At 47.7% G+C, this 24213-nt stretch overlaps 1 protein-coding gene across 1 annotated transcript; it reads left to right on the forward strand.

The window, feature by feature from the left end:
• Nucleotides 1-780: 780 nt before the first annotated feature.
• Nucleotides 781-23318, forward strand: xpo7 (exportin 7). Its single transcript, XM_069167107.1, has 28 exons — nucleotides 781-843; nucleotides 6215-6361; nucleotides 7562-7655; nucleotides 7918-8084; nucleotides 8712-8777; nucleotides 8905-9009; nucleotides 9741-9906; nucleotides 10792-10865; nucleotides 10956-11075; nucleotides 11182-11328; nucleotides 11636-11808; nucleotides 12302-12495; nucleotides 12588-12693; nucleotides 13004-13139; nucleotides 14254-14327; nucleotides 14667-14747; nucleotides 15582-15645; nucleotides 15889-15997; nucleotides 16208-16314; nucleotides 16472-16560; nucleotides 16696-16803; nucleotides 16899-16981; nucleotides 17131-17345; nucleotides 18768-18906; nucleotides 19040-19197; nucleotides 19326-19424; nucleotides 19555-19682; nucleotides 20433-23318. Exons 1-28 carry the CDS (start codon nucleotides 811-813, stop codon nucleotides 20524-20526), a joined length of 3276 nt encoding a protein of 1091 aa, XP_069023208.1. The 5' UTR covers nucleotides 781-810; the 3' UTR covers nucleotides 20527-23318.
• Nucleotides 23319-24213: the final 895 nt, after the last annotated feature.

Raw genomic sequence — 24213 nt, forward strand, 5'->3', positions numbered from 1 at the left:
GTTGTGTTGTATCATTGTGTTGTTTCGTATTGGTTGTGTTGTATTATTGCGTCGTGTTGTACTATTGTGTTGTGTTATTAGTTGTGTTGTATTATTGTGTTCTGCTGTGTTATTGTGTTGTGTTATTAGTTGTGTTGTATTATTGTGTTGTTTCGTATTGGTTGTGTTGTATTATTGTGTTGTATTATTGCGTCGTGTTGTACTATTGTGTTGTGTTATTAGTTGTGTTGTATTATTGTGTTCTGCTGTGTTATTGTGTTGTGTTATTAGTTGTGTTGTATTATTGTGTTGTTTCGTATTGGCTGTGTTGTATTATTGTGTTCTGCTGTGTTATTGCGTCGTGTTGTACTATTGTATTGTGTTATTCGTTGTGTTGTATTATTGTGTTCTGCTGTGTTATTGTGTTGTGTTATTAGTTGTGTTGTATTATTGTGTTGTTTCGTATTGGCTGTGTTGTATTATTGTGTTCTGCTGTGTTATTGCGTCGTGTTGTACTATTGTATTGTGTTATTAGTTGTGTTGTATTATTGTGTTCTGCTGTGTTACTGTGTCGTGTTACTGTGTCGTGTTATTAGTTGTGTTGTGTTGGTTGTGCTGCGTTATGAAAAAGCAGCAGCGGTCAGCTGCCGCTTGGGCCTCTACGTTGTGTTTTGGTCGTGTAGTGCGAGTTGTGTGGTTTTAGGTTCGTCGTATTACAGCGTTGTGTTTGTTTTTTTTTGTTGTGCTATGAATGAGCAGCAGCGTGGAGCAGCTGCCACCGGGGGCGCTGTTGTCCCTCTCCATAGCCATAAGCGGGGGAGTGAGAGGTGCATGAAATGGAGAAAAATGGCGGATCATGTGCAGGTGAGCAGAGGTTTCATGTTTTTGTGACCGATAATTTCTCCCGGAGCGTTGGCGGCGAGGCCGAAGGCGGATCGGGGAGCGGTGTTCGCGGCGCGGAAGCCGGCGTGCGAGCCCCCGGCCCGCGGGCCGGGCGAGCGTCGCGGCTGTCGGCGGTTAAAGAAAGGATGTGGCCGCCTGTGTTGACTTGTGGCCTGCTGTCACTGCTCCCCTTGGCTCGGTGCTCTCTGTTAGCTCCCGTTAGCCGCGACCCCGAGGTTTCGGGCTCCGGAGCGAAAACAGAAGCCGGCGAGGCTCGGGGTGCCGCGCCGGGGCGGTCCCGGTGTCGGTGCCGGTCGGGTGCGCGTCGCCGCCGGGACGGCGGCCGGTTCCTTCGACGTGTTTTTAGCGAAGTAAACAATAAAACAAAACGGCTGTGGCCGCGGACGGATAGCCGCGGAGCTAACGCGGACTGCGAGCTGTCATTTGGCGCCAGCGTGCTCCGCGTTCAGGGGGTCGGGGAGGAGACGGGAGGAGACGGGCGGACTCCCCCTCCGCCGCCGCCGCGCTTGTTCGTTTGGGCTTTTCGTTTTGTTTATTTATTATTTTTATTTCGCGGTCTCGTTGCGCCGAAGAGACACAGCCGACCCTGTGGCGGGGGAGGGGGGGGGGGCTAGGCTAGCGTTAGCTTCAGCCGAGACGTCAACTTCTCCCGCCCGAGAGCCCGTTTGAAAACATGACCGGTTGGTGTTTAACTGTTTTGACGGTGAACCGGGCTCCGTGCCCTGCTGCTGCCGGGGGTGGGGGGGGAGGGAGGGTTGGGGTAGTGGGGGTGTGTGTGTGGGGGGGACGACGACGACGACATTGTAGTGAGGACACCGGGGGGGGGGGGGGAGAGGGAGGTTTTGCAAACCGGTGCTGCCCGTGTTGGATGTGCGCAGCCCGGCAAGCGAGCGCTGTTTGTGTTTTAGCCTTCCGTGAGCTAGCTCCGGGCTCCGCTCCGCGGTGTCAGGTGTGGACACATGTTCGGTGGAGAGCCGCCGCTCTCTCTCTCCGCTTCTGGTGCTTTCGGGTTGTTTTTTGTTGTTGTTGTTGTTTTTTTTGTTGTTTTTTTTGTCTCCGCTGGTCCACCGTAACGCACCGCGGTTTGTTTTGAAGCTCGCCCGGAGAAGGTCCCGATCAACTCGGGGGATCGCGAGCCCGTCTCGGCGTCCCGCCGCTCGGCTGTGCAGCGCGCGGAGGAAGGAGCCGGAGCCGCCGCCGCCGCCGCGGCGGCACCACCGACCCGAGTGTTTTTGAGGCTGATCCGAGCCGGGCTCGCGTCGTCCCGGCGGGTCACATGTTCTCCACGGAAAAGCGCCGTGATCTGATTGGGAGATTTCGTGCTTGAAATAAGGTCACGGTTTGGATGACTTTCAGGTTTCAGAGAGAAAAAAAACAACAACAAATCAACAAAACATCTTTTAAGAAGCCGGAACCGAGTTGTGTTCATTCCTTCTGCCTGAAAAGTGAATTATCAAAGTTTTTAAAGTTAATAAACGAACCGACTGTGCTTTCACTTTGATCCCATGAAGCATCTCTGTAACTGTTCTGTAATGTTTACACCTGCATCTCCTGATCCTATTTGACCTTTTTATTGCGCTACTTATTCTCTCTATCAATTGATTGAGTGTTTGGTTTATAAAATACACTTTTATTTTGTTTACAATCATACCTCAGAGGTTTTCTGTTGGGTTTTTTTGTTGATAAACGGCAGAATGAAATCTTCGAATCAGCACGTTTTTTGTTTTTTTGCTTGAAAAATAACGTAATTTGCAATAACAAATAATTGTAGTTTGTTGCAGCCCCGTTGGTCGTACTTTCATGCTTTGGACTGGTTTTAAATAATATTGACTCTGGTGATAAAAAGGGGATTTAATTCCATTCGGAGAAGTTGTCCATCTTATATTGCACGTGATATGTTTGCATTAGAATCGATTGACCAACTAAATTGACTAAACTTTTCATCTCCGCTTTTCTTTCAAAATACTGAATTTCCGTCGTAGGATGAGACAAACTGTCCCGTCATGTTTACGGCTCCAACTAACTTCTTTTTTTTAAATAATCGATTAATCCTCCATTGATTTTCTCTGTCAGTTTATTGATCCTTTGGTCTTTAAACTGTCAGAACTTAACAGACACGTCTGCTTTTCTTCTTTTTTTTTTAGCCAGCCAACTTTCCAAAGTGACATTTAAGTCCCCCGTTTCGTGCACGTCAGCGTTCATTCACCGAGTCTGTTTTCTTTTCGATTTTATCCAACTTTTACACTCGATTTAAAACATAGAAAATGTTTTATTACAACTCTAGGCTTCCAGTCAGTTTATTGCTGAAGCTCATTCCTGCCTTTTTAAAAGTAGAAATAAAGTTCAGGATAAGTTAAAACTTTGACGCGTGAAATCCAAAATCATGAATTAAAACGTGTTTTCTGAGCTGCAGGCGAAACAATCGATAAACTGTGACATCATTCTGCTGCGAATCGATCAGCTGCCTTTAATTTAACACTTTCAAAATAAAAAAAAAAGCAGCGTTGACGTCTTGAGTTTGACCGTAAGCGGATGAAACGTGAACGTTTACAGGTTGTTGTTTTTTAGCTGCACGCGGCGACCACGTGTGCTGTCGAGACGTGATGTGCACACAGCTGTATCCGGGCTGCGGCTGCCGTCAACATCTGGCTGTAAATACTTCGTCCGTTACAGTCCATAACCGTCTGCAGCGTTCGGGGCTTCGTTAATAAATTAGTCAGTGACTCGATTGAAAGAATCATCTGTTTTCATTAGTTGTTTCAGTTTATCTAAAAAAAAAAATTAAAAAAATGTGCAGCTTCTTTGATGCCGCAGATTCACAAACACTATAAATGTTAGGTTTTTGTTGTTGTTGTTGTTGTTTTACAGTTTTAATCAGAAAAAAAAAATCGCCACGGTTTTGCTTTCAGAAACTTTTTACATCCCCACAAACTCTCCGATCTTTCCTCGTACGGATCGCCTGCTGTCTTCACCCGATTATAAAACCGAGCAGCTTCACCGGACTTCTATCACGTCAACAACTTAGTCATGAACGGATGAACTAATAACCGGACCGACGGTGATGGTGGATCCCGTCCAGGGTTGTGTTCACGCTGCGTGAGCCGACTCCGCCCTGATGCCTGCGTCCCGATTGCACTTCTCCGCCGGCCGACGGACGCTTCCGGCTTTTCTGAACTTTAAATCGAATTTTCTATTTGTATTTAGCAGCGTGTGCAGGTGTGTTCTGCTTCCTGGGTTTTAATTGCTCGCTTTTGATTTTGCAGGAAATGCACTCGGCCATTAACCACTCGGGCGGTGAAGTCGGCAAATTCACCGATTCCAAATCGGCGACGCTCAATGTAGCGCCGACTCGTTTCGTTGTTGTTATTATTGGCCGTTATAAGCAAGAGATGTAAAGTATTGTCGTTGTCGTGATCAGCTGTGTAAATGATCCATCTTCAATCGACTTAATTGCTGTTGAAAATTGAATCCATTAAAGACACATTTAATAAATAAGGCGAGGGTTGTGCGGTCATGAAATATAGATTGCGGTCCGAGCGCAGCAGTCGTGTCGAGGAACTGACGCAGCATGAAGTCTGTCCGGTTAAACTTACTGTCTGACGCTAAACCAGCATCGTGTTGAGCGCAGGCGGGTGAGCTGAGTGTCGATGGTGTTCGGGAGCAGCTTTTCTGAAAAACAAAAAACCAGTCGAACTGTACCGAGTCGTCTCTACGACGACCGGTCAATCGTTCGGTCTGCAAACCGTCAAAAGTCTGAAGCGACGTCTTTGAACGTTTTACCTGAAGAAGCAGAAAAGAGTTCGGTTTACAGAAAAGCTCTAAAAACCAGCGGGACGTCTTTCAAGCGTCTCATTTAACCCGACCGACGGCCCGAAAGCCGACGAAGCGGCAAATCGATCGACTGGCCGATGGATCCTTCTTCGTTTGAGCTCCGACTTTCCTCCGAACCGAGTTTGGCCCGAACTTTCTTTTTTGTTTTTTTTTGTTTAAGCCCAATTGTCAAAGCTCGTGCTTATTCTCCCAAACAATAACCGGATGGATACGCCGTGGTTTTAACAATAATGTCTGCAAGTAATAAAATTACTATGAAGTAGATTAAAGAGTTTTAATCATTCCGACATTTTTATTTCCGCTTCGGAATGTTAATTGTCTGTAAAGTATATTTCATTTTTCTTTGAATGTAATTTCACGTAACAAAAAAAATATTCATTTTTCATAGGAAATAATTTGGGCCCCTCTGATCTGAACACCGAATAAACAACCAAAGACGTCAATTTCTTTGCATAATCTTTATTGTTATTGTCGATTATTATTATTATTATTATTTTTTTTTTAATTTGTTTGTTATTTGATCGAAAAACTTCCCGTAGTTCACCGTGACGTCTCCAAACGTTTTTGCCGACTGATCAAAAATGAGGTGAAACGGTAAAAAAGAAGAATTGGGTTTACTACGTCGTCGTCGTCGTCGTGGTAACCTCTTCCATCCGGCAGATCAGTTTGAGCTTCAGGACGAAGCTGCCGCCTGCTCCCGACGGGAAGTGGTTTTCGATCACCGAACGGCTCGGGGTCAACAACGCACAATATTACCCGCCCCCCCCCCCCCCCGACGCGTACTGATATGCGAGTTGACGAGTGTAAATGAACGGTGGGAGTTGATGCGGTGCGGCGGGCTTCGGTGCTGAAGCTCGATGACGCACGATGCGACGCGACCCTCCGTTCGCGACCTGCCCGCTCGCCTCGAGAGAGAAAAAAAACAACAACGTCCTTACACAGGAGGAGGCCCGCGAACGCACCGCCGAGTCCCGACAAACCTCCCCCCCCCCTCTCTCTCCCCCTCCCCTCAAGCTTTTATCAGCGACAGGCATCTCGCTGTGACTGTGCGTGACTCGGCACTTTTCCCGCCTGCCACATGACTGCAACTCGATACGATTCGAGCGTACGGGGAGTCCTGCGAGGTCAGGCAGGCGTCGGGGCCCACCTGCTGCCAAAAGTGCGCGCGTTTGTCCCCGGTGATGGGCAACCTTTTTAATCCGTCTCCTTCACTTCGCAGTCAGGACTCCTCCGAAAGTCGAGCAAGAAACTCGTGTGTGTGTGTGTGTGTGTGTGTGTGTGCGCGCGCGCGCGTGCACGATTCTGATTGGCTGATCGGGTCTGACTGTAGTACTGTGTTGTGTTGTGTGTTTTGAGTTGAGAACACGGACGCTCTCTCTGTTCTCGTCGCGGAAAAAAAAAATCGTCGGGACGTGTCTGCAGGTTGCTGATAAGCCCCCGCCCCTCCCGTCCCCCACCCCCCGTGTCCCTCTTTCGTCTCTGTGTCCGTCTCCGTGTCCAGGGCCTTGCCCAGCTGGAGATCCTGTGTAAGCAGCTGTACGAGACCACCGACACCGCCGTCCGACACCAGGCAGAGAAAGCTCTGGTGGAGTTCACCAACAGCCCCGACTGTCTCAGCAAATGTCAGCTGCTGCTGGAGCGAGGCAGCGTGAGTAGAAAACACCCACCACCCTCTGGACGATGCACGCACACACCTCTCATTCAAGTTAACCCTGCGCAGCCCGGTCAGTTCGTGTCCACGGATACGGTAGAGCCGAATTCCCCGAAAAAAAAGTCACGAAGCCATGACCCTGTTTCCACAAAAAAAAAAAAAAAAAAAAGTTCGGCCACTGTGTTAAATGTAAAATACACTTTTTTTTTTTCAAAACACGTAAACCCAATTTTAATTGAAAATAGACCAAAGACAACATACTAAATGTTAAGTCTGAGAAATGTTTTTGCTTCGTGAAAAAGAAATGCTCATTTTGAATTTGATGGCAGTAACATGTTAAAAAAAAAAAAAAAAAAAAAAATGTCAACAAAAGACTGAAAAAGCTGTGAAACGCTAAAAGAAAAATACATTGCGAAACATCTCGCAACTAATTAGGTTAGCTGGCAACGGATCAGTAACATGATCGGGTATACAAAGTCTCTCCGCAGTGAACACTCGGGGACAAACTGTTGGGGAAAATAGTGCAACAATCTTAAGAATAATGACCCTCGACGTAAAATTGCAAAGAATTTGTGGATTTCAAAATCTGCGGTTCATAATATCATGAAATAAAGAGAATCTGTCAAAATATCTGTACGCAAGGGACAAGGCTAAAAAAAAAAAAAACATAATTGGATGGTCGTGCTCTTCGAGCCCTCAGACGGGACTGCATTAAAAAAAACAACAGACGAATGTGTAGTGGAAATCACTGCATGGGCTCAGGAACTATTGTCTTGCGTATTATAACTATTGTCTATTTCCCAAATGGGTGGGTGGAGCTAGAGGCGGGGCCTATTTGCACAGTTCATAGTTGCACAGGAACAAACTACGGTAAAGGTGTCGAGTTTTACATCCGAGCCGCTTTAAAGCATCAGTGGATTTATTTTTTTTAATTTTTTTTCTTGGAATAAATATCTAATTCTGTAATTTTAATGAAAAGACTGAAGTTTGTTTCATTCCATAACGGGAGACGAACTTTAATCATCAGTCGACACCTCCTGCTGCTGAATACGCAACACTTAAAACACACAGAGCCTCTTCGGCGCCAACATTTCTTTGAGGATGAAGTTTTTAGTTTTGAATTTTTCAGGGAAAAACAAATGACCCCCGCTGAAGATGATAATCCTGCTAACTTCCTGTTTTCTGCTCCCGTCACAGTCTTCGTACTCGCAGCTGCTCGCCGCTACGTGTTTATCTAAACTGGTGTCTCGGACCAGCAACCCTCTGCCTCTCGAGCAACGCATCGACATCCGTGAGTCTCTCAGAAGTTCAAACGGCAAACGCAGAGTTCGGGAAAAAGTCTTCGTCTCGTCACCAGCAAGCTCGAGTGACGACTCGAACATCTTTTCGGCATTTGTTTCTGTTTGGTTTTTCATCAACGGCAACTTTTTTTTCCAGCTCCTACAAAAAAAAATGCACAAACAATATCGGATTATCTCATTTTACAACCGCAGACGTGTTTTCTTACGGCGTCTGTTCGAGTCTCACGACGTCATTTCTTCTTTTGCCTTTAGGGAACTATGTGCTGAATTATCTGGCGACGCGGCCGAAGTTAGCGGCGTTTGTGACGCAGGCTCTGATCCAGCTGTACGCCAGGATCACCAAGCTGGGCTGGTTCGACTGTCAGAAAGACGACTACGTCTTCAGGAACGTCATCGCCGACGTGACGCGCTTCCTCCAGGTCGGTGTCCCGGCCCGTCTTTTAAAGGACAATTTCACCAAGTTAAAACCCAAAGTCTGGAGTTCTGGAACATTTTAAAATTACTTTAATGCACTTTCAGAAAGGTTTGATTGGACAGAAGCTCACAGTGTGTTCAGCACATTCACTGGCGACAGTGTGGAGACATTATGAAACTCCAACAACATAAGAGCGGGAACACAAATAAGTATATATCCTCATTATTCCGTTGCCCCGATGTATGCTGGGAAGGCAGCGATCAGGTTTAATCGTGGTTAAATTAAACCCAGAGTCATCAGGATTATTTAATCCTGGTTAAATTAAACCTGGAGTCATCACGATTATTTAATCCTGGTTAAATTAAACCTGGAGTCATCACGATTATTTAATCCTGGTTAAATTAAACCTGGAGTCATCAGGATTATGTAATCCTGGTTAAATTAAACCTGGAGTCATCAGGATTATTTAATCCTGGTTAAATTAAACCTGGAGTCATCACGATTATTTAATCCTGGTTAAATTAAACCTGGAGTCATCAGGATTATGTAATCCTGGATCAGTTAAACCAGGTTTGTGTCTGAACATTTTGTCCCCGAGCTGCCGCTGATGCTTTAACCGTCGCGTTTGCAGGACAGCGTTGAACACTGCATTATAGGGGTCACCATTCTGTCCCAGCTGACCAATGAGATCAATCAGGTAAGACGTCCCCCTCACCTCCACCTTTACCTGCACCTCCCTACCTGTCAGAAATCTAACCTGCCATGAAAACTCTCCTAAATATGTTCTTCTTCGTCTTCTTCTTCTTCTTCTTCTTCTTCGTCAGGCGGACACGACGCATCCTCTGACCAAACATAGGAAGATCGCTTCATCGTTCAGAGACTCCTCGCTCTTCGACATCTTCACGCTCTCCTGCAACCTCCTCAAACAGGTTCGTTTCACCGAAGGTCGGGAGGCGTCGTCAGCGTAGGCTCCGCCCACTGCGGCCGACTCAACGCGCGGGGGGGAGGAGTTTTTGACTCGCAACCAAAGAGGTCAAAACTTTTTGTGACGCGGTAAAGAGGCTTCATGAGTCGGGATGTTCGGGACGATTTGTTCGCAGTCCACATGACATTATTCTGAGTTCACGTGTTTTTACTTACAAACTCGATTTCTGATTGCAGTGCGAGAAATTTGCTCTCGAAGCGGATTACTACGCTGCAAAAAAAAAAAAAAAAAAAAAAAAGACACAAAATCACCTTCGCGGTAAACATGTCTATTTCTGCCAGAGTCATTTAAATAGTCAATAAAATCGGTCAGCGTACATACGACTATACTTCTTTCTCATTTCCCATATTATTATTTTTTTTACCGCCGCCTGGTTGTAACGACTTACTCCCGCCAGAAGGCGGCGGTCATTCGCCCCGAAAGCTGTCTGCCAGCCGCCGTCGAGCAACGCGAGCCAGCCGATTAACGGCTGCTGCGACGTTGGGCGCTCGAGTGGAGATTCGACGAAACTGCGGGATTCAGAGTCCAACTAAAGAAGAAAGACTCGGTCTCGACGTCCGTTTTAACGACCTCCCTCACACCGACCGACTGATCACGTGACCCGCCGATCAACCTGAGCTGCTTTTAGTTTTCGCTTTTTAAACGTGCGTGCGTGCGCGTTTGCTTTGCTTTCAGGCGTCGGGGAAGAACCTGAACCTGAACGATGAGTCGCAGCACGGCCTCCTGATGCAGCTCCTCAAACTCAGCTACAATTGCCTCAACTACGACTTTATAGGAACTTCCACAGACGAGTCGTCGGACGACCTCTGCACCGTACAGATCCCCACGTCATGGAGATCAGGTAGGCAGCGGGGCGTCTTGTCTTCTTCTTCGGATCGATACCTTGATTCTTATTTTGAGGCTTCTTTTTATCTTTTTTTTTTTTTCCTCGTAAATTTTTTTTAAAAGTTAATAAACCGTTGGTGCGACGAAACGAGACGTTTGACAGCTGCAGCTTCAGTATTTATTTCAGAATACGAGACCGAACAGCGAGACGATTAATCGAGAAAAGAATTGACGGGTTAATCGATCGTAACAACAATCGTTAGCTGCAGTTGTCGTGGGGAAAAAAAACTGTATTAGCGGATTTCAAACGGGAAACGCCTCAGGACTCCCAAGAACAAAACGGCTGCCGTGGTTGTCCAAAAAGGATATATATACACACACATACATGTTGATCTGCGTAATACGGAGAGCTTTCTACAAACAACTCGGGTTAACGGCCGAAAGACGCCTGCTTACGAAAAGGTTAGTCATTGGTCAGTTCTGCATAGTCGGCATATCTGCGGCGGTAACTTGTTGTTTCGTCACGGCTTGCAGGTCTCGCTCTGCTCTTTTAGAAAATCCGAACCGATGTTGTTGCCGACCTTTGACCCCTCACCATCCCAGTCGATCGTCTTTCACACTTTTCCAACATCGTGCAAGTTGTGTGGCCCCCCCCCCCGGACCCGTTTTGCATCGGCAGCGTCGCCTGCTGCTGCCGCCTGATTGGCCGGTTGAGCAAAAAAAATTAAAAAAAAAAAAAAAAAAAAAAAGATTCACGTTTCCTAAATCACTCATTGAATTTCTGTCTTACTTAAGATTGTTTCTTTGAAGTGAACATTGACCCACGAGACTCGTTGCGACTGTTTGATCTCTCTCTCTCTCTCTCTCTCTCGCTCTCGCTCTCGCTCTCTCTCTCCTGCAGCGTTTCTCGATTCCTCCACCCTGCAGCTGTTTTTCAATTTATATCATTCCATCCCGCCGTCCCTCTCCCCGTTGGTAAGTGTTTTCGAGCGTCGCGCGATCGAAGCGTCCAGAGCGGAGCCGAGCCGGAGTCTTGACGTGCGTTTTTTGTGCGCGTGTGTGCAGGTGTTGTCATGTCTAGTTCAGATCGCCTCCGTCAGGAGGTCTCTCTTCAACAACGCCGAGCGAGCAAAGTTCCTGTCCCACCTGGTGGACGGGGTGAAGAGGATACTGGCGAACCCTCAGGTAAACGGCCCTCGCCCGCCCTCTCTCGCCTCACCTTCCTCCACTTCCGGTTTCCGTCCTCGAGCCCGAGACGTTTCTGCTTTTGTGTTGTTGTTGTACCGTGCAGTGTTTGCCGGATCCCAACAACTACCACGAGTTCTGCCGGCTGCTGGCGCGGCTGAAGAGTAACTACCAGCTGGGCGAGCTGGTCAAAGTAGAAAACTACCCGGAGGTCATTCGACTCATCGCCAACTTCACCGTCACCAGTCTGCAGGTGGGTGTTTGGAATGAAATGCTGTGCTCGGGCAGATCACTTCACTGGTGATATCTTCTATCTATCTCCTGAAATTCACTTGTTTGTTTGTTAGTTTTTGTTTTTTTGTTTTTTTTGGCAGTGTAACCTGAGTTTCTGTGTTGCGGATCAGGTATAATTCCTGACCGGAAAGCCTTAAATATTAGTTTTTCTCAGGACTCGGGGAAATAAAATAAAAAAAAATAGTCCCGTAGATCCTCAGGAGGTCAGAAAATAAATAAATGGAAATAAATAAACACGCCGACCTGTTTCCCCTCCCGTGTTTCAGCACTGGGAGTTCGCCCCCAACAGCGTCCACTACCTGCTGAGTCTATGGCAGCGCCTGGCGGCGTCGGTGCCTTACGTCAAAGCCACCGAGCCTCACCTGCTGGAGACCTACACTCCCGAGGTCACCAAGGCTTACATCACGTCGCGGCTGGAGTCGGTCCACGTCATCCTCCGGTGAGTCCTGCTGGAGCGTCACGTTAACGCTGCCGGTTAAAACGATGTTCGGATATGTGCTCGCCCAAGTTCTTTTTTTTTTATTTTTTTTTTATTTTATATATATATATATATATATATATATTATAACCGGACTGAAGAATCTCAAATTTTGTTCCGAGTAAAAATCTGCCCTCCGGTCCTGTGCTGTCTCCCGACGGGATCAGATTACATGATATATTTGCCGCATCATCGACCTGCTCGCAGATATCTAGCATATATTTCGTCAAGGCTCCGTGGTTTCCTCCCACAGCCGCTCACTGTCGATTTAATTTTTTTTTTTTTTTTTTTTTACATCCGCTGGGACTATTTTCAGCGGCGTATACGTGACCGTGTCTGTCCACAGCGATTTACTCGGGTCTTTACCGAGCACGCGGGGAAATAAATAAATGTCAGCAAAAAAGGGGGGAAGGTTTCAAGTGATCGGAAACCCGAGCGTCTCCGGCTTCCGCAGGGACGGGCTGGAGGACCCTCTGGACGACGCCGGCCTCGTCCAGCAGCAGCTCGACCAGCTGTCCACCATCGGCAGGTGCGAGTACGAGAAGACGTGCGCTCTGCTCGTGCAGCTCTTCGACCAGGCGGCGCAGTCCTACCAGGAGCTGCTGCAGTCCACCAACTCGAGCGCCGCCGACATCACGGTGCAGGAGGGTACGTTCCCCTTTTTTGTTTTTGTTGTTGTTGTTTTTTTTAATCGGCTGGCGTCGGGAAAGGTCTTAACGGCTCCCTCTGTTTCCGTGCAGGTCGGCTGACGTGGCTGGTTTACATCATCGGGGCGGTGATCGGAGGACGGGTGTCGTTTGCGAGTACGGACGAGCAGGACGCCATGGACGGAGAGTTAGTCTGTCGGTAAGGACCCATCAGACACCCGGAGAGCGAAACCCTCGGATCGGTTTTCGCCGTCGTATCCGGGCGGCGTCCGTGATGACGCAAGGATCCGATCCGAGAAACGGAATTCTGACACGCTTGCGAGTTTCAACGGAGCCCCGAGCCGGTTTGGTTTATTGAACATTTTGTGTATGGTTTGTTTTTGTTTTTTTTATTGGACGAAAACTGAAGAAAAAAAAAACAAACACGCGATTCTACGCGTCTGGAAGTTGCGCCGCGATTGAAGCCTGACTCCTGCGCTCTGCTGTCGTTGTCTGTGTTGTTGCCTCAGGGTGCTCCAGCTGATGAATCTGACCGACTCCCGGCTCGCTCAGGCCGGGAACGAGCGGCTGGAGCTGGCCATGCTCAGCTTCTTCGAGCAGTTCAGGAAGATCTACATCGGCGACCAGGTGCAGAAATCGTCGAAGGTGAGCGCCGCCGTCACACTTGACGATGCTCGCGGGTGCCGTGACCCCCACCCTCACCCCTCCACCCCCGGCCTCACCCGCTCGCAGCTCTTTTTGTCCTGCTGCTGCCGCCGCTGTTTGTTCTGCGCTGCTCCTCTGCATGCTCACTGATGTGTGTTCTCTTTGTCCGGGGCAGAAACTGCAAAATGTGAACGTCGCAGATAAGTGGCGCAAAGTAGAGTCTGTGTCGTTGGTGTTAGACCCCCACCACCCCCACCACCCCCCCACACACACACACACCTCCCACCCCCCCGACCCCAGTTCCCCCCCGCCCCGCCGTCCGTCCTCCAGAGTGTCAGTCAAGTGTGTGACTGCAGCACGTGGCGGTTTGTAGAAGTAGAATCAATCAACATCCCCGTTAACGAGGTTCCGTTTGTCGAGCATGTCCTAAAACACACCTGATAATATTACATTAAAAAAAAAGTTATTTGGGGGGGGGGGGGTCTCCGGAGGCTTCAGCGAACCACAATGAGGAGCTTTAGTGGAGTTAACGTCGGACACGTTTCACTGCGAAGTTGGTTTCACGTCGGGGACGGGGGGCCCCCCCACTTCCTGCCAGATTAACCCTTTGTTCCCCTCCCAAGAGCGAGGCCGTCCCCCCACCCTCTCCCCGAGCTCGTTATCAGCACAGATCCGTCTCCTCCCTGCGGGGGCCCCCTCAACCGAATGAACACATGAATGAATGAAGTTTCCGTCACGTTGAACCTCACACATTCACAAAACACGAGCCGAAAGTTTTATGGAACCACAACAGAGCTTCAGGTCGATGCCAGCGGCTCATTTACAAACTGACACCAACTTCTGAGGAAGTTGTTTTGAACCGTTTATCTTTATTTAGTTGGAAAAGATATGTAATTACGTCTTGAATGATGAAGACATGAACACACAATCATTCTCCGAGATGTGAGACTTGCTCCAGAACTGACAAACTGATGGACAGCTGATCAGACAGCCTGTTTGTTAGTCTACAGAGTCATGTGACCCTTCGTGTTTTTTTTACCTGTGTGTGTGTGTGTGTGTGTGTGTGTGTGTGTGTGTGTGTGTGTGTGTGTGTGTGTGTGTGTGTGTGTTTCAGCTTTATCGACGACTATCAGAAGTTCTGGGGTTGAATGACGAGACGATGGTCCTCAGTGTCTTTATAGGGAAAATGTGAGTAAATAAAAATAACTTCTGACTTGTCTCCCATCACATGAAATTTTGTTTTATAAATATTTTATTTTTTAATAAATAACAGCTTCAAACAGAAAAATACAGAAGCTCATTAGAGTCCAAACTAAACTGGAAAATGTACTTTTATTTACTATTAAGAAAACTTTAAAATGTCACATTGATATTCTGAAATGAAAGTTGATTTGAAATCTTGACAGAAAAACGTCTTTTATTACCACGTGTAGATGGATGAGATTTCTTTGTAATATAATAACGCTCTTATTGCTGCATGAGAGCGCCCCCATGTGTCGTCTTCATGAATGTGTTTTTCTGTTTCAGCATCACAAACTTGAAGTACTGGGGTCAGTGTGAGCCCATCACATCCAAGACACTCCAGCTGCTCAACGACCTCTCCTTAGGATATCCTTGACGTGTGTGTGTGTGTGTAGGTGTGTAGGTGTGTGTGTGTGTGTGTGCGTGCGTGCGTGTGTGTGTGTGTGTGTATGTATTTGGTGTTCAGAGTACACATCTGTGTTCGTTTTGGCTCCTTTTGGTCTGAAAATATGTTTTAGTCAAAAATATTTCAGTTGATTTTCCCTGTTACAACCTGAGCTGCCTCCATTTCTGTGTACATTTACCATGGTTACAGCTGGCTCTATCCTTGTGTACCGTTACCATGGTTACAGCTGTCTCCATCTTTGTGTACGGTTACTATGTTGACAGGTGGCTTCATCCTTGTGTATTGGTTACCATGGTTACAGCTGGCTCCATCATTGTGTACCGTTACCATGGTTACAGTTGTCTCCATCCTTTGTATTGTTACCATGGCATCAGCTGTCTCCATCTTTGTGTATGGCTACCACGGTGACAGCTGGCTCCATCCTTGTGTACTGTTACCATGGTTACCACTGTCTCCATCTCTGTGTATTGTTACCCAGGTTACAGCTATCTCCATATCTGTGTACGGTTGCCATGGTTACAGCAGTCTCCCATCTTTGTCGTCTCTGCTCACCTGGCATTAGCATTAGCAGCTAGCAGCAGCTCCTTCAGAAGATGATTAAAGTCCTGTTTCCTGTCGGGTTACCGTGGAGAACACAGTTTCAATGTCGCTGATGAAAACCAGACCAGAAGACTTTAATTTTAATAAAATAACGAACCGGGCTGCAGAACGACACGGTTTCAGGTCTGACAGTGAACGTGGTCTCAAATCAGGTCCTGGATCAGTGCGTGTTCTCCTTGACTTCCTCTATCCACGTACAGCAGTGTGAGGAAACTGGTGAAGCTCAGCGCTGTGCAGTTCATGTTGAACAACCACACAGTGAGTTTTATATTTATTAATTATTTCAACGAAACAGGAAGTGCACGAGATCAAATGTTAATAAAACCCTTTTGAGGCTGAAACTAACAAACATTTTCATCATCAATTCATCACCTGGTTATTTTTTTTTTTTTTTAAATTTGGGGCTTTTTGCTGTTGTTGTTGTTTACTTTTGTCGTCTTTATATTTTGTGTCCTGTGAAACGTTCTGAACGTGCTTCCTGTTGTTCTTCTTCTGTGGTAGAGCGAACACTTCTCCTTCCTGGGAGTGAACAACCAGTCCAACCTGAGCGACATGAGATGTCGGACCACCTTCTACACGGCTCTGGGACGCCTGCTGATGGTGGATCTAGGTGAACACACACACACACACACACACACACACACACGCTGGCTAAAGTCTGACCTTTCAGTTTATGGTTTTTCAAAATAAAATCATGCAGCAGCTTTGTTTGCTGATCATATTTTTTGTGCTATTGTTTTGTGTGTGTCTGTCTTTCTGTGTGTGTGTGTGTGTGTGTGTGTGTGTGTGTGTGTGTGTGTCCCCGCCCGTCCGCCCGCAGGAGAGGACGAGGACCAGTTCGAACAGTTCATGTTGCCTTTGACGGCTGCCTTTGAAACGGTCGCTCAGATGTTGAGTACAAACACCTTCAACGAGCAGGAAGCCAAGGTGACACACACACACACACACACACACACACACACACACACGCACGTTTTTCTATCGTTCTGAAGGCACTTGTTAACACAATGCATCCCCCTGCTCTTTACCGTAACCTTAATAACAACCTCGGTGCTCACGCTCCTCCTCCTGCGGTTTCCTGCAGAGGACTCTGGTGGGTTTGGTCCGAGACCTGCGAGGCATCGCGTTCGCCTTCAACGCCAAGACGAGCTTCATGATGCTGTTCGACTGGATGTATCCTCAGAGCCGAGCGGGTTCGACCCGCCGATCGTTGAAACTCAGCCGAGAGAACTTTTTTTGTTTTGTTTGTTTGTTGTTGTTTTTTTTGAATTTGTATTCATCGTTTACGGTCCTTAACGCGCTCCGCAGATATCCGGCCTACATGCCCATCTTACAGCGAGCCATCGAGCTCTGGTACCACGACCCAGCATGCACCACGCCCGTCCTCAAGCTCATGGCGGAGCTCGTTCACAACAGGTGAACGTTGGCCCAAAGAAGAAACGGTTTCTGTTTCCGTGGCGACTTCGTGATGATATTTAACCTCCCTGTTGTTGTTGTTTTTTTTCTGTCAGATCCCAGCGGCTTCAGTTCGACGTGTCGTCGCCCAACGGCATCCTGCTGTTCAGAGAAACCAGCAAGATGATCACGACTTACGGTACTCGGACCAGAAACCTCCCGACGCCTCCTTTTTAAAGCGCTCGAGGCGTCCCGATGGACGAGCAGAAATAGTCTGTAGTCCAGTAGAATCGGTGGGAGTCCCGGTCGGGCTGTGACCGCTGAAGCTCCGCCCTCTTCTGCTTTCAGGGAATCGCATCCTGACGCTGGGCGAGGTCCCGAAGGACCAGGTGTACGGCGTGAAGCTGAAGGGCGTCAGCGTCTGCTTCGCCATGCTGAAGGCGGTGCTCAGCGGCAACTACGTCAACTTCGGCGTCTTCCGTCTCTACGGCGACGACGCCCTGGACAACGCCCTGCAGACCTTCATCAAACTGCTGCTGTCCATCCCTCACAGCGACCTGCTGGTACGTTCAGACGCTGCTTCACTTCCTGCCGCTGCTGCAGCTCGAGACGCCGAGTCACGTTTTCATCGAAGACTTATTTAAGGGTCTGCAGGCTGCGGGGGGGGGGGGGCTTTTCAAAAGTTTAGTTCAGTTTTAGACTCTTGTCACAATCGTTGTTGTGAAGGGTTACCATGGTTACAGCTGCTCCCTTGCTTTATCATCGTGAGAGTTGTTTATTGATCTGTCTGAAACCAGCTGCTCAAAAACATCACAAGAGTAAGATTTTACTCTTTTTACGATGTGACCTTGTTGCCCTCCCCCCATCTCCCCCCCCTCTTCTTTTTCTTCTTCTGTGGTTAAATGCCACACGAGTGGATCATTGTCGCCACCTACTGTTTAATTTCTATTATTTCACCGACTGCATTTCAATGAGCCCCTGTTGGAAAGCCAAACAGCCAATCAGGGACTCCTCTTCTTCATAAGATGTTTTATTAAACCATGTTTAGAATAGATAAATAATAACAATTAATCAAACATTATTTATATATCACTTTTCGTATATGTTAGTGCAATTTAAAAAAAAATTAAAAAAAAAAAACACTTTAAAAAGGCCAAAAAGAAGACGGACAGGCGTCGACTTAAAAAAAATTAATTAATTAATTAAAACAGATGCAAGAAGATGGAGATGATGGAAATGTAAAAGATATAACAGCTAAAATAATAGTAAGAGTAGTGAAATGGCAAGTGAAGACAGTGAAATGATAAAAACTAATAATACAAATGAATAACAATCTTAATAGGCGTTAGGATAAAAGATTAGATAGAATAAATAAGAGGAATAGTTGGGAGTTGGTAAGTTACTAAAAGAAAGGTAGAATAAGATTCAAATGTGAATGGAATAAATAGAAAAAATAATTCAAAACATTTTCCAAACTTCCTCCGTCTTACACGGATTATCTACATGCTTCTGCAGTTCTGAGCGTGCTCAGAAGCGTCCTTCTCAGCAGATTCTCGCCTGTAGATTCTGCTCCAAAATAATTAATACGACTGTTTTACATGTTGCGGGTGTTACTGGGTCAAATGCCACAGCAGATACATGAGCATTAGCATTAGCCTGTGAAGCCCTGTTTATGTTGAGAAGAGGAGCTGATTGGTTGATTGACGTTCCTGATCTTAATCGGAACTTATTAAAACGTATTACAACGACTTCACATATTTGTTTGGACCCACGCTTTGGTTCTTGAGTAACTGGAAGCTGTCCAAACAGCAGGGGGCGCTGCTGCACAGGGAGGTCGTGTTTCAACACAGGTGTTTAAAAAACAAAGAAAAGAAAAAAAAGTTGTTACTTCATATCTCGTCCTGTGTCCGTGACTCCGTTCGGTTCCCGGTTTTCCTCATGCTGCCGTGTTGAGGACGAGCCTCTGATGTTCTGGTTCCCCGCAGGACTACCCGAAGCTCAGCCAGTCCTTCTACTCGCTGCTGGAGGTGCTGACTCAGGACCACATGAACTTCATCGCCAGCCTGGAGCCGCACGTCGTCATGTACATCCTGTCCTCCATATCGGAGGGGCTCACGGCGCTCGGTAAGACTCCGCCCCCAACGGCTTAGAATCTCAGGCGTGTGCGTATTGTGTCGCAGTGGTTGCTACACGTGTGTGTGTGTGTGTGTGTGTGTGTGTGTGTGTGTGTGTGTGTGTGTGTGTGTGTGTGTTGCAGATACGATGGTGTGCACCGGCTGCTGCTCCAGTCTGGACCACATTGTGACCTACCTGTTCAAGCAGCTGTCGCGCTCCACTAAGAAACGCCCGACGCCCATGGCAACGGACGACCGCTTCCTGCACATCATGCAGCAGCACCCGGAGATGATCCAGCAGGTCAGAGGTCACACACACACACACACACACACACACACACACACACACACACACACACCTGAGACATGTTGTCTCTCTCACACACACATACACACCGTCGAGAGCTGACAGCTGTGCTTGTCGTGCAGATGTTGTCCACCGTTCTGAACATCATCATCTTCGAGGACTGCAGGAACCAGTGGTCGATGTCGCGGCCGCTGCTCGGCCTCATCCTGCTCAACGAGAAGGTAAAAGGTCACACCTCGCCTCGGACACGTGTGTGTGTGTGTGTGTGTGTGTGTGTGCGCGTGTGTGTGTGTGTGTGTGTGCGTGCGCGCGCGTGTGTGTGTGTATTAACGTGTGCGTGCTGTCCTGCAGTATTTCGCCGACCTGAGGAACAGCATCGTCAACAGTCAGCCTCCGGAGAAGCAGCAGGCCATGCACTTATGTTTCGAGAACCTGATGGAGGGAATCGAGAGAAATCTACTAACGAAGAACCGCGACAGGTGGGTCACGCTTTTATTTATTGACTTACTTATTCGGTTTTATTTTCAGTGAGCGAAAAGTCCGACTTCAACTGCCGTCAGATCGACATGAAGGCGACCGCTCCTCCGAGGAGTCTGATGTTCAGACTCGCTTATCTGTGGCTACCGTGGTAACCTCAGGTTTTTAACTCCAGGTTTTTTTCAGGACCGCGGAGCGGGTCCACCTCTTACCGGGACGAGTCGCCGCGGTAACGGACGCCGCAGAGCTAACCTGCTTGACACAGCCGAACGCCGCGACTTTTTCAAATCAAAAGCGCTCCAGTTTCACACAGCGTCCGGACACGGACCGGGTCTTTTACACGCGTGTCCCTTTTTTTTTTTTTTTTTTTAAGGAGCGGCAGACGGGTCCCAGTCGAAGGGGAAACACTGGATTTTATTCTCGGTGAACTGCGTCGACACACGTTGGTCGCACGTCGGGCCACAGCCGCCCTTGCGCGAGTAAATAGTTTGACGTCAAATTTCTTTTTGTCGAATACGTCGTTCTTTTTTTGCCAGCGCACTTGTCCGATGTTTGTGATTTGGTCAGACGCTGCAAGCCCCGCCCCGCCCCCCCCTCTTTTTTTTTTTTTTTTAGGTTGAATGAAGCCGGATTGAGAAACCCCGAGTTGTGAAGCGGCTTCCGTGCGACTGCTTCGCGCTCGTTAGGTTTAGTCAATCCAGTTAAACGGAGAGATATCTTGATGAAGTCTCTCTCTCTCTCTGGGTGTGCAGGTTCACTCAGAACTTGTCGGTGTTCCGGCGGGAGGTCAACGACAGCATGAAGAACTCGACGTACGGCGTCAACAGCAACGACATGATGAGCTGACATTCCACTCGGCAGAGTCTCGCCCGGCTGCAGACGGAGCCCCCCCGCCCCCCGCCCGGCCCCGCCCTCACTCCTCCACGGCCCTCCCCGCCTCCCCCCTCCGCCGCCCCTCTCTGCATCCGCCTCCCCCCTCACCCCCCCGGGCCCGGATGCCTGGGGGATCGTCTCCTCCTCCTCCGCCTCCTCCTCCTCCTCCCCGACACGACGCTGGTTCAGCTCCCCTCCTCCTTTTTGATATAAGCATATATAAATATATACAGATCTATTTTAAAAAGCCGGTCTGCGTTGGTCCGGTTGCTCTAACAGAGGAGGGGGGAGGAGGTAATAGGGGAGGTGGAAAGGGGAGGGGGGGGGGGTCGCATGTCCTAAGCACTCCGAATCAGTGACGGAGGGAGGAGGGAGTGCAGCGGCCGAAACAGTAGGTCGGGGTTGGGGTGGGGGGGGCGTGAACGTAGTTATCCGCTTCTGCCTGCCTTGTATAGAAAAACCACACAGAAAACCAAGTGTACATTTCTTTTCGTAACATTTTGAACAATGTTTATAACGATGATCGAATTTAAACAAAACAAAAAAAAAAAAAAAACACAGATGGTGAGTTGAGGAAAAAACAAACAAACGAGGAAAATGAAAAAAAAAAAAACAACAAAAAAACAAACACGTGTGATTGAGCTTTTTACAGTGTAGTGAGTTAGTGCAACTGTCTGTCTGCGTGGGGGGGAGGGGGGAGGGATGGGTTGGTTGAGGGGGGGTGTTGGGGGGGGAGGGGGAGCACTCCGGCTGCAGAGCTGTGCACAGGAAGCAGAGGCTAACACGCACACATACACTAAACAGGAAGTCGGAGCGTCCACGTTTGTACATTTTGTCTCGGCCTCTGCTCGACGTGATGTAAATAGTCCTGCAGGCCGCCGCCGCCGCCTTTTAAAGGGACAGTTCGCGCGGTTTCGCTTTTATTCTGAAGAAAAAGCTTTTATTTTGAAGAGATTCGGACGACGTCGAAACACTCGTCGTCGGTGTGAAGAAGCGGGAGCCTCCTGAAGCTTTCCATGTTGTGATGATAATAATAATAACAACAACAACCATAAATAATAATAAATAGAGATCGTCTGGCATTTTATGCAGTTTTAGGCAAAAATGTATTATTTCCTGTTTCCAGGGCCTCCGATTTCTTTGTCAAATAATAAACTCAATCTTTTTTTTATTGATCAAACCGAATTATAAACTGCATTTTCAGATTTCTGCTATTTTGTTGACGAAACAAAAAGTTAAGATAACAATCTTGCAGATTAATCAAAAGAAGTCTCAGTTTATTATTATCAGAGCTGCAGCAGTTAGATAATTATTAATCAAATGCACAAATTCAAATTGAATCTGGAGAAAATGTATCAATTAAAATATCATTCACTTTAATTTAGTTAATTCACCGAACGATGGAAACGTATAATCCTTCCTTTCCTCTCCGATCGTTTCTGCCGTCAATCATTTATTCACAGTCTGTTTCCATCTATTTCACTTATGAATGACGGTGAAATTATTTTTGCAGTATTGCGAGATTCTTTTTTTTTCTTCTTCGCTCAGTTAAAAAAGGAATGAAGGAACGGCTCCCCCTCCTGGCGAAGCTGCTGTATTTGCTGAATTTTTTTTGCAGCTGATTTGAGCGAAGTCAAAAGCTTCCTGTAGAAACTTCCGGAGGCTCGCGCGGTTTCGTCCCGCCGACCCGACAAGTCGGAAACCGACTCCCCGTCGTTTAAAAAAAAAAAAAAAAAAAAAAAAGCCTCGAAACCCCGCCGAACATCCCTTTTTTAAAAGCGCCGCGTCCGGTCTTGCCTCCGGCTCCGCCTTTTTTTTTTTTTTTTTTTTTTTTTTTTTTTCTCCTCGAAGCGAAGCGACACGCCTGCTGCTTGTTGCGACATGGTCACGGCTCCGCCACCCCCCCCCCCCCCCTCTGGTAGGCTGGGTGCAGTTTCCACCATTTTGTTTACACTCGGGATCCCTCGGACCAGGTTTCGGGGCTGCCCCCCCGACCCCCCACCCCCTCCACCGCCCCTGCCCCCCTTTTAGGTCCTGCAGCGGAAGTCCTTTCGGTGTGTGTGTGTGTGTGTGTGTGTGCGTGCGCATGTGTGTGTGTGTGTGCGCGTGTGTGTTTGCGTGGAGTGGCTCTCTTGTCGCCTTGGTGCGTACGTGGCGTCTCTTGGTGCTGCGACGGCTCGAACCTTTCCCCACGCGACGGAGCTCGAAACAGCCGAGGTCTGCGACCCCGCCCTCCCCCGCCCGCCCCACCCCACCCGTTTGTCCCCCCCCCCCCCGAATACCGAATCATGACGCCGAGAGGAGACCGGCGTGGATCGCGGCTGTCGAGACACCAGAGCTCCTTTGGGTTTTTTTGTTTTGTTTTTGTTTTTGTTTTTTTTGAAGGAATCCAGTTTAGTTTTAAATATCTGAAGAAGGAGACGAATGAACCGTGGTAGAGTCAGAACAGTGTAAAAAAAAAAAAAAAAGAGGAGCAGGAGTGGAGTCTATTAGCAACTTGTGTTACTCTCTACGATGTTGCTGCTAACTGTTTGTGACAACTAGCTCATCTCTAACCATGTCAGCACTCACGGATGTTTATTGAGTTCCTAATTATTATTTTTTTGTATTATTATTTTTTTTTTCTTTTTTTTTTTTTTTTTTTTGGTTTGTGTCCCTGATGTGAATGTGTTGGGTCCATAGAGTGAATAGCTGTTTGAGTTGTTTGGATGTCTGCTACATATAGTGTAAGCATTGTGACTGCAAATAAACCTCATTGATTTTTACGGCGCCGCTTCACGCTCTCCCGTTTTGTTTATTTCGGGATCTGCGGGTCCTTTTTAAAAAAGTCCTTCCAACGGAAAAGTCTGGACGTTTCGGAGGAACCGAAATTAAAGCAGAGAAACGTCAAGAGAGCCGGGCGAGGTGTTCTGAGAGACGTTCAACGTTTCAAGAGGAGGTGGAGCTTCACCGTCCAAGACCGAAGGAGACGCCGGGTGGGTTTTCTTTGACGCCGGTGGTGGTTGTGTCACCGTGGATTCACCACCCCCCCCAGGGTCAGACTGTCAACACCGAGTTCCACCGGGACCTTCTGAGGCGTCTGTTCTGGTTCGGACTTCTTTTCTGCTTCGTAGTCTTCAGGTCAGTCTGGGTTTTGTGCGTTTTGACCTCTTGTGTCTTGTTTCTCTTCCTGTCCTTTCGTATGATTGTTGGCCCCCGCCCCCTGATTAGTTTCACCTGTCCTTCGTTGTCCTTCCCTCCCTGCTGTATTTAGTCTGTGCTCTTCGTCTTCCCTCTTTGTCAGTTTGTTTCAGTTTCCGGTCCGTTACTGCGTCTTTTGAAACCCAGAGAACATTAAAAAAAAAAAAAAACACCTGAACCGTGGCGCCATGGCAACAGGATTCTCCGAAGCCGAAGGGGAGCCGGCATCAACGGGACATCCAGGGAGCTTTCCGAGTGGTGCATCACTCCACAAGGAAACGACGTTGAAGTGGATTTGAGGGTCAGATTTTAATCGGGTACGAGTTGTTCTTTTGGTTGTTATAGACTCAGTCTTGGAACTTTCTGATTGCGCCTCGTCAAATGCTAAAAAAAATAAATAGTACCCCAGTACACAACCACTGGACAAGGTACGGCGATACGACCTTCTTAACTTGTTTGGGTGTTTAACTCGAAAGATTT

The sequence above is a fragment of the Embiotoca jacksoni genome, unplaced genomic scaffold, assembly GCF_022577435.1.
Source record: "Embiotoca jacksoni isolate LCO1_2020_lvr unplaced genomic scaffold, fEmbJac1.0.p SCAF_10, whole genome shotgun sequence".
In the NCBI taxonomy this organism is placed as follows: Eukaryota; Metazoa; Chordata; class Actinopteri; family Embiotocidae; genus Embiotoca; species Embiotoca jacksoni.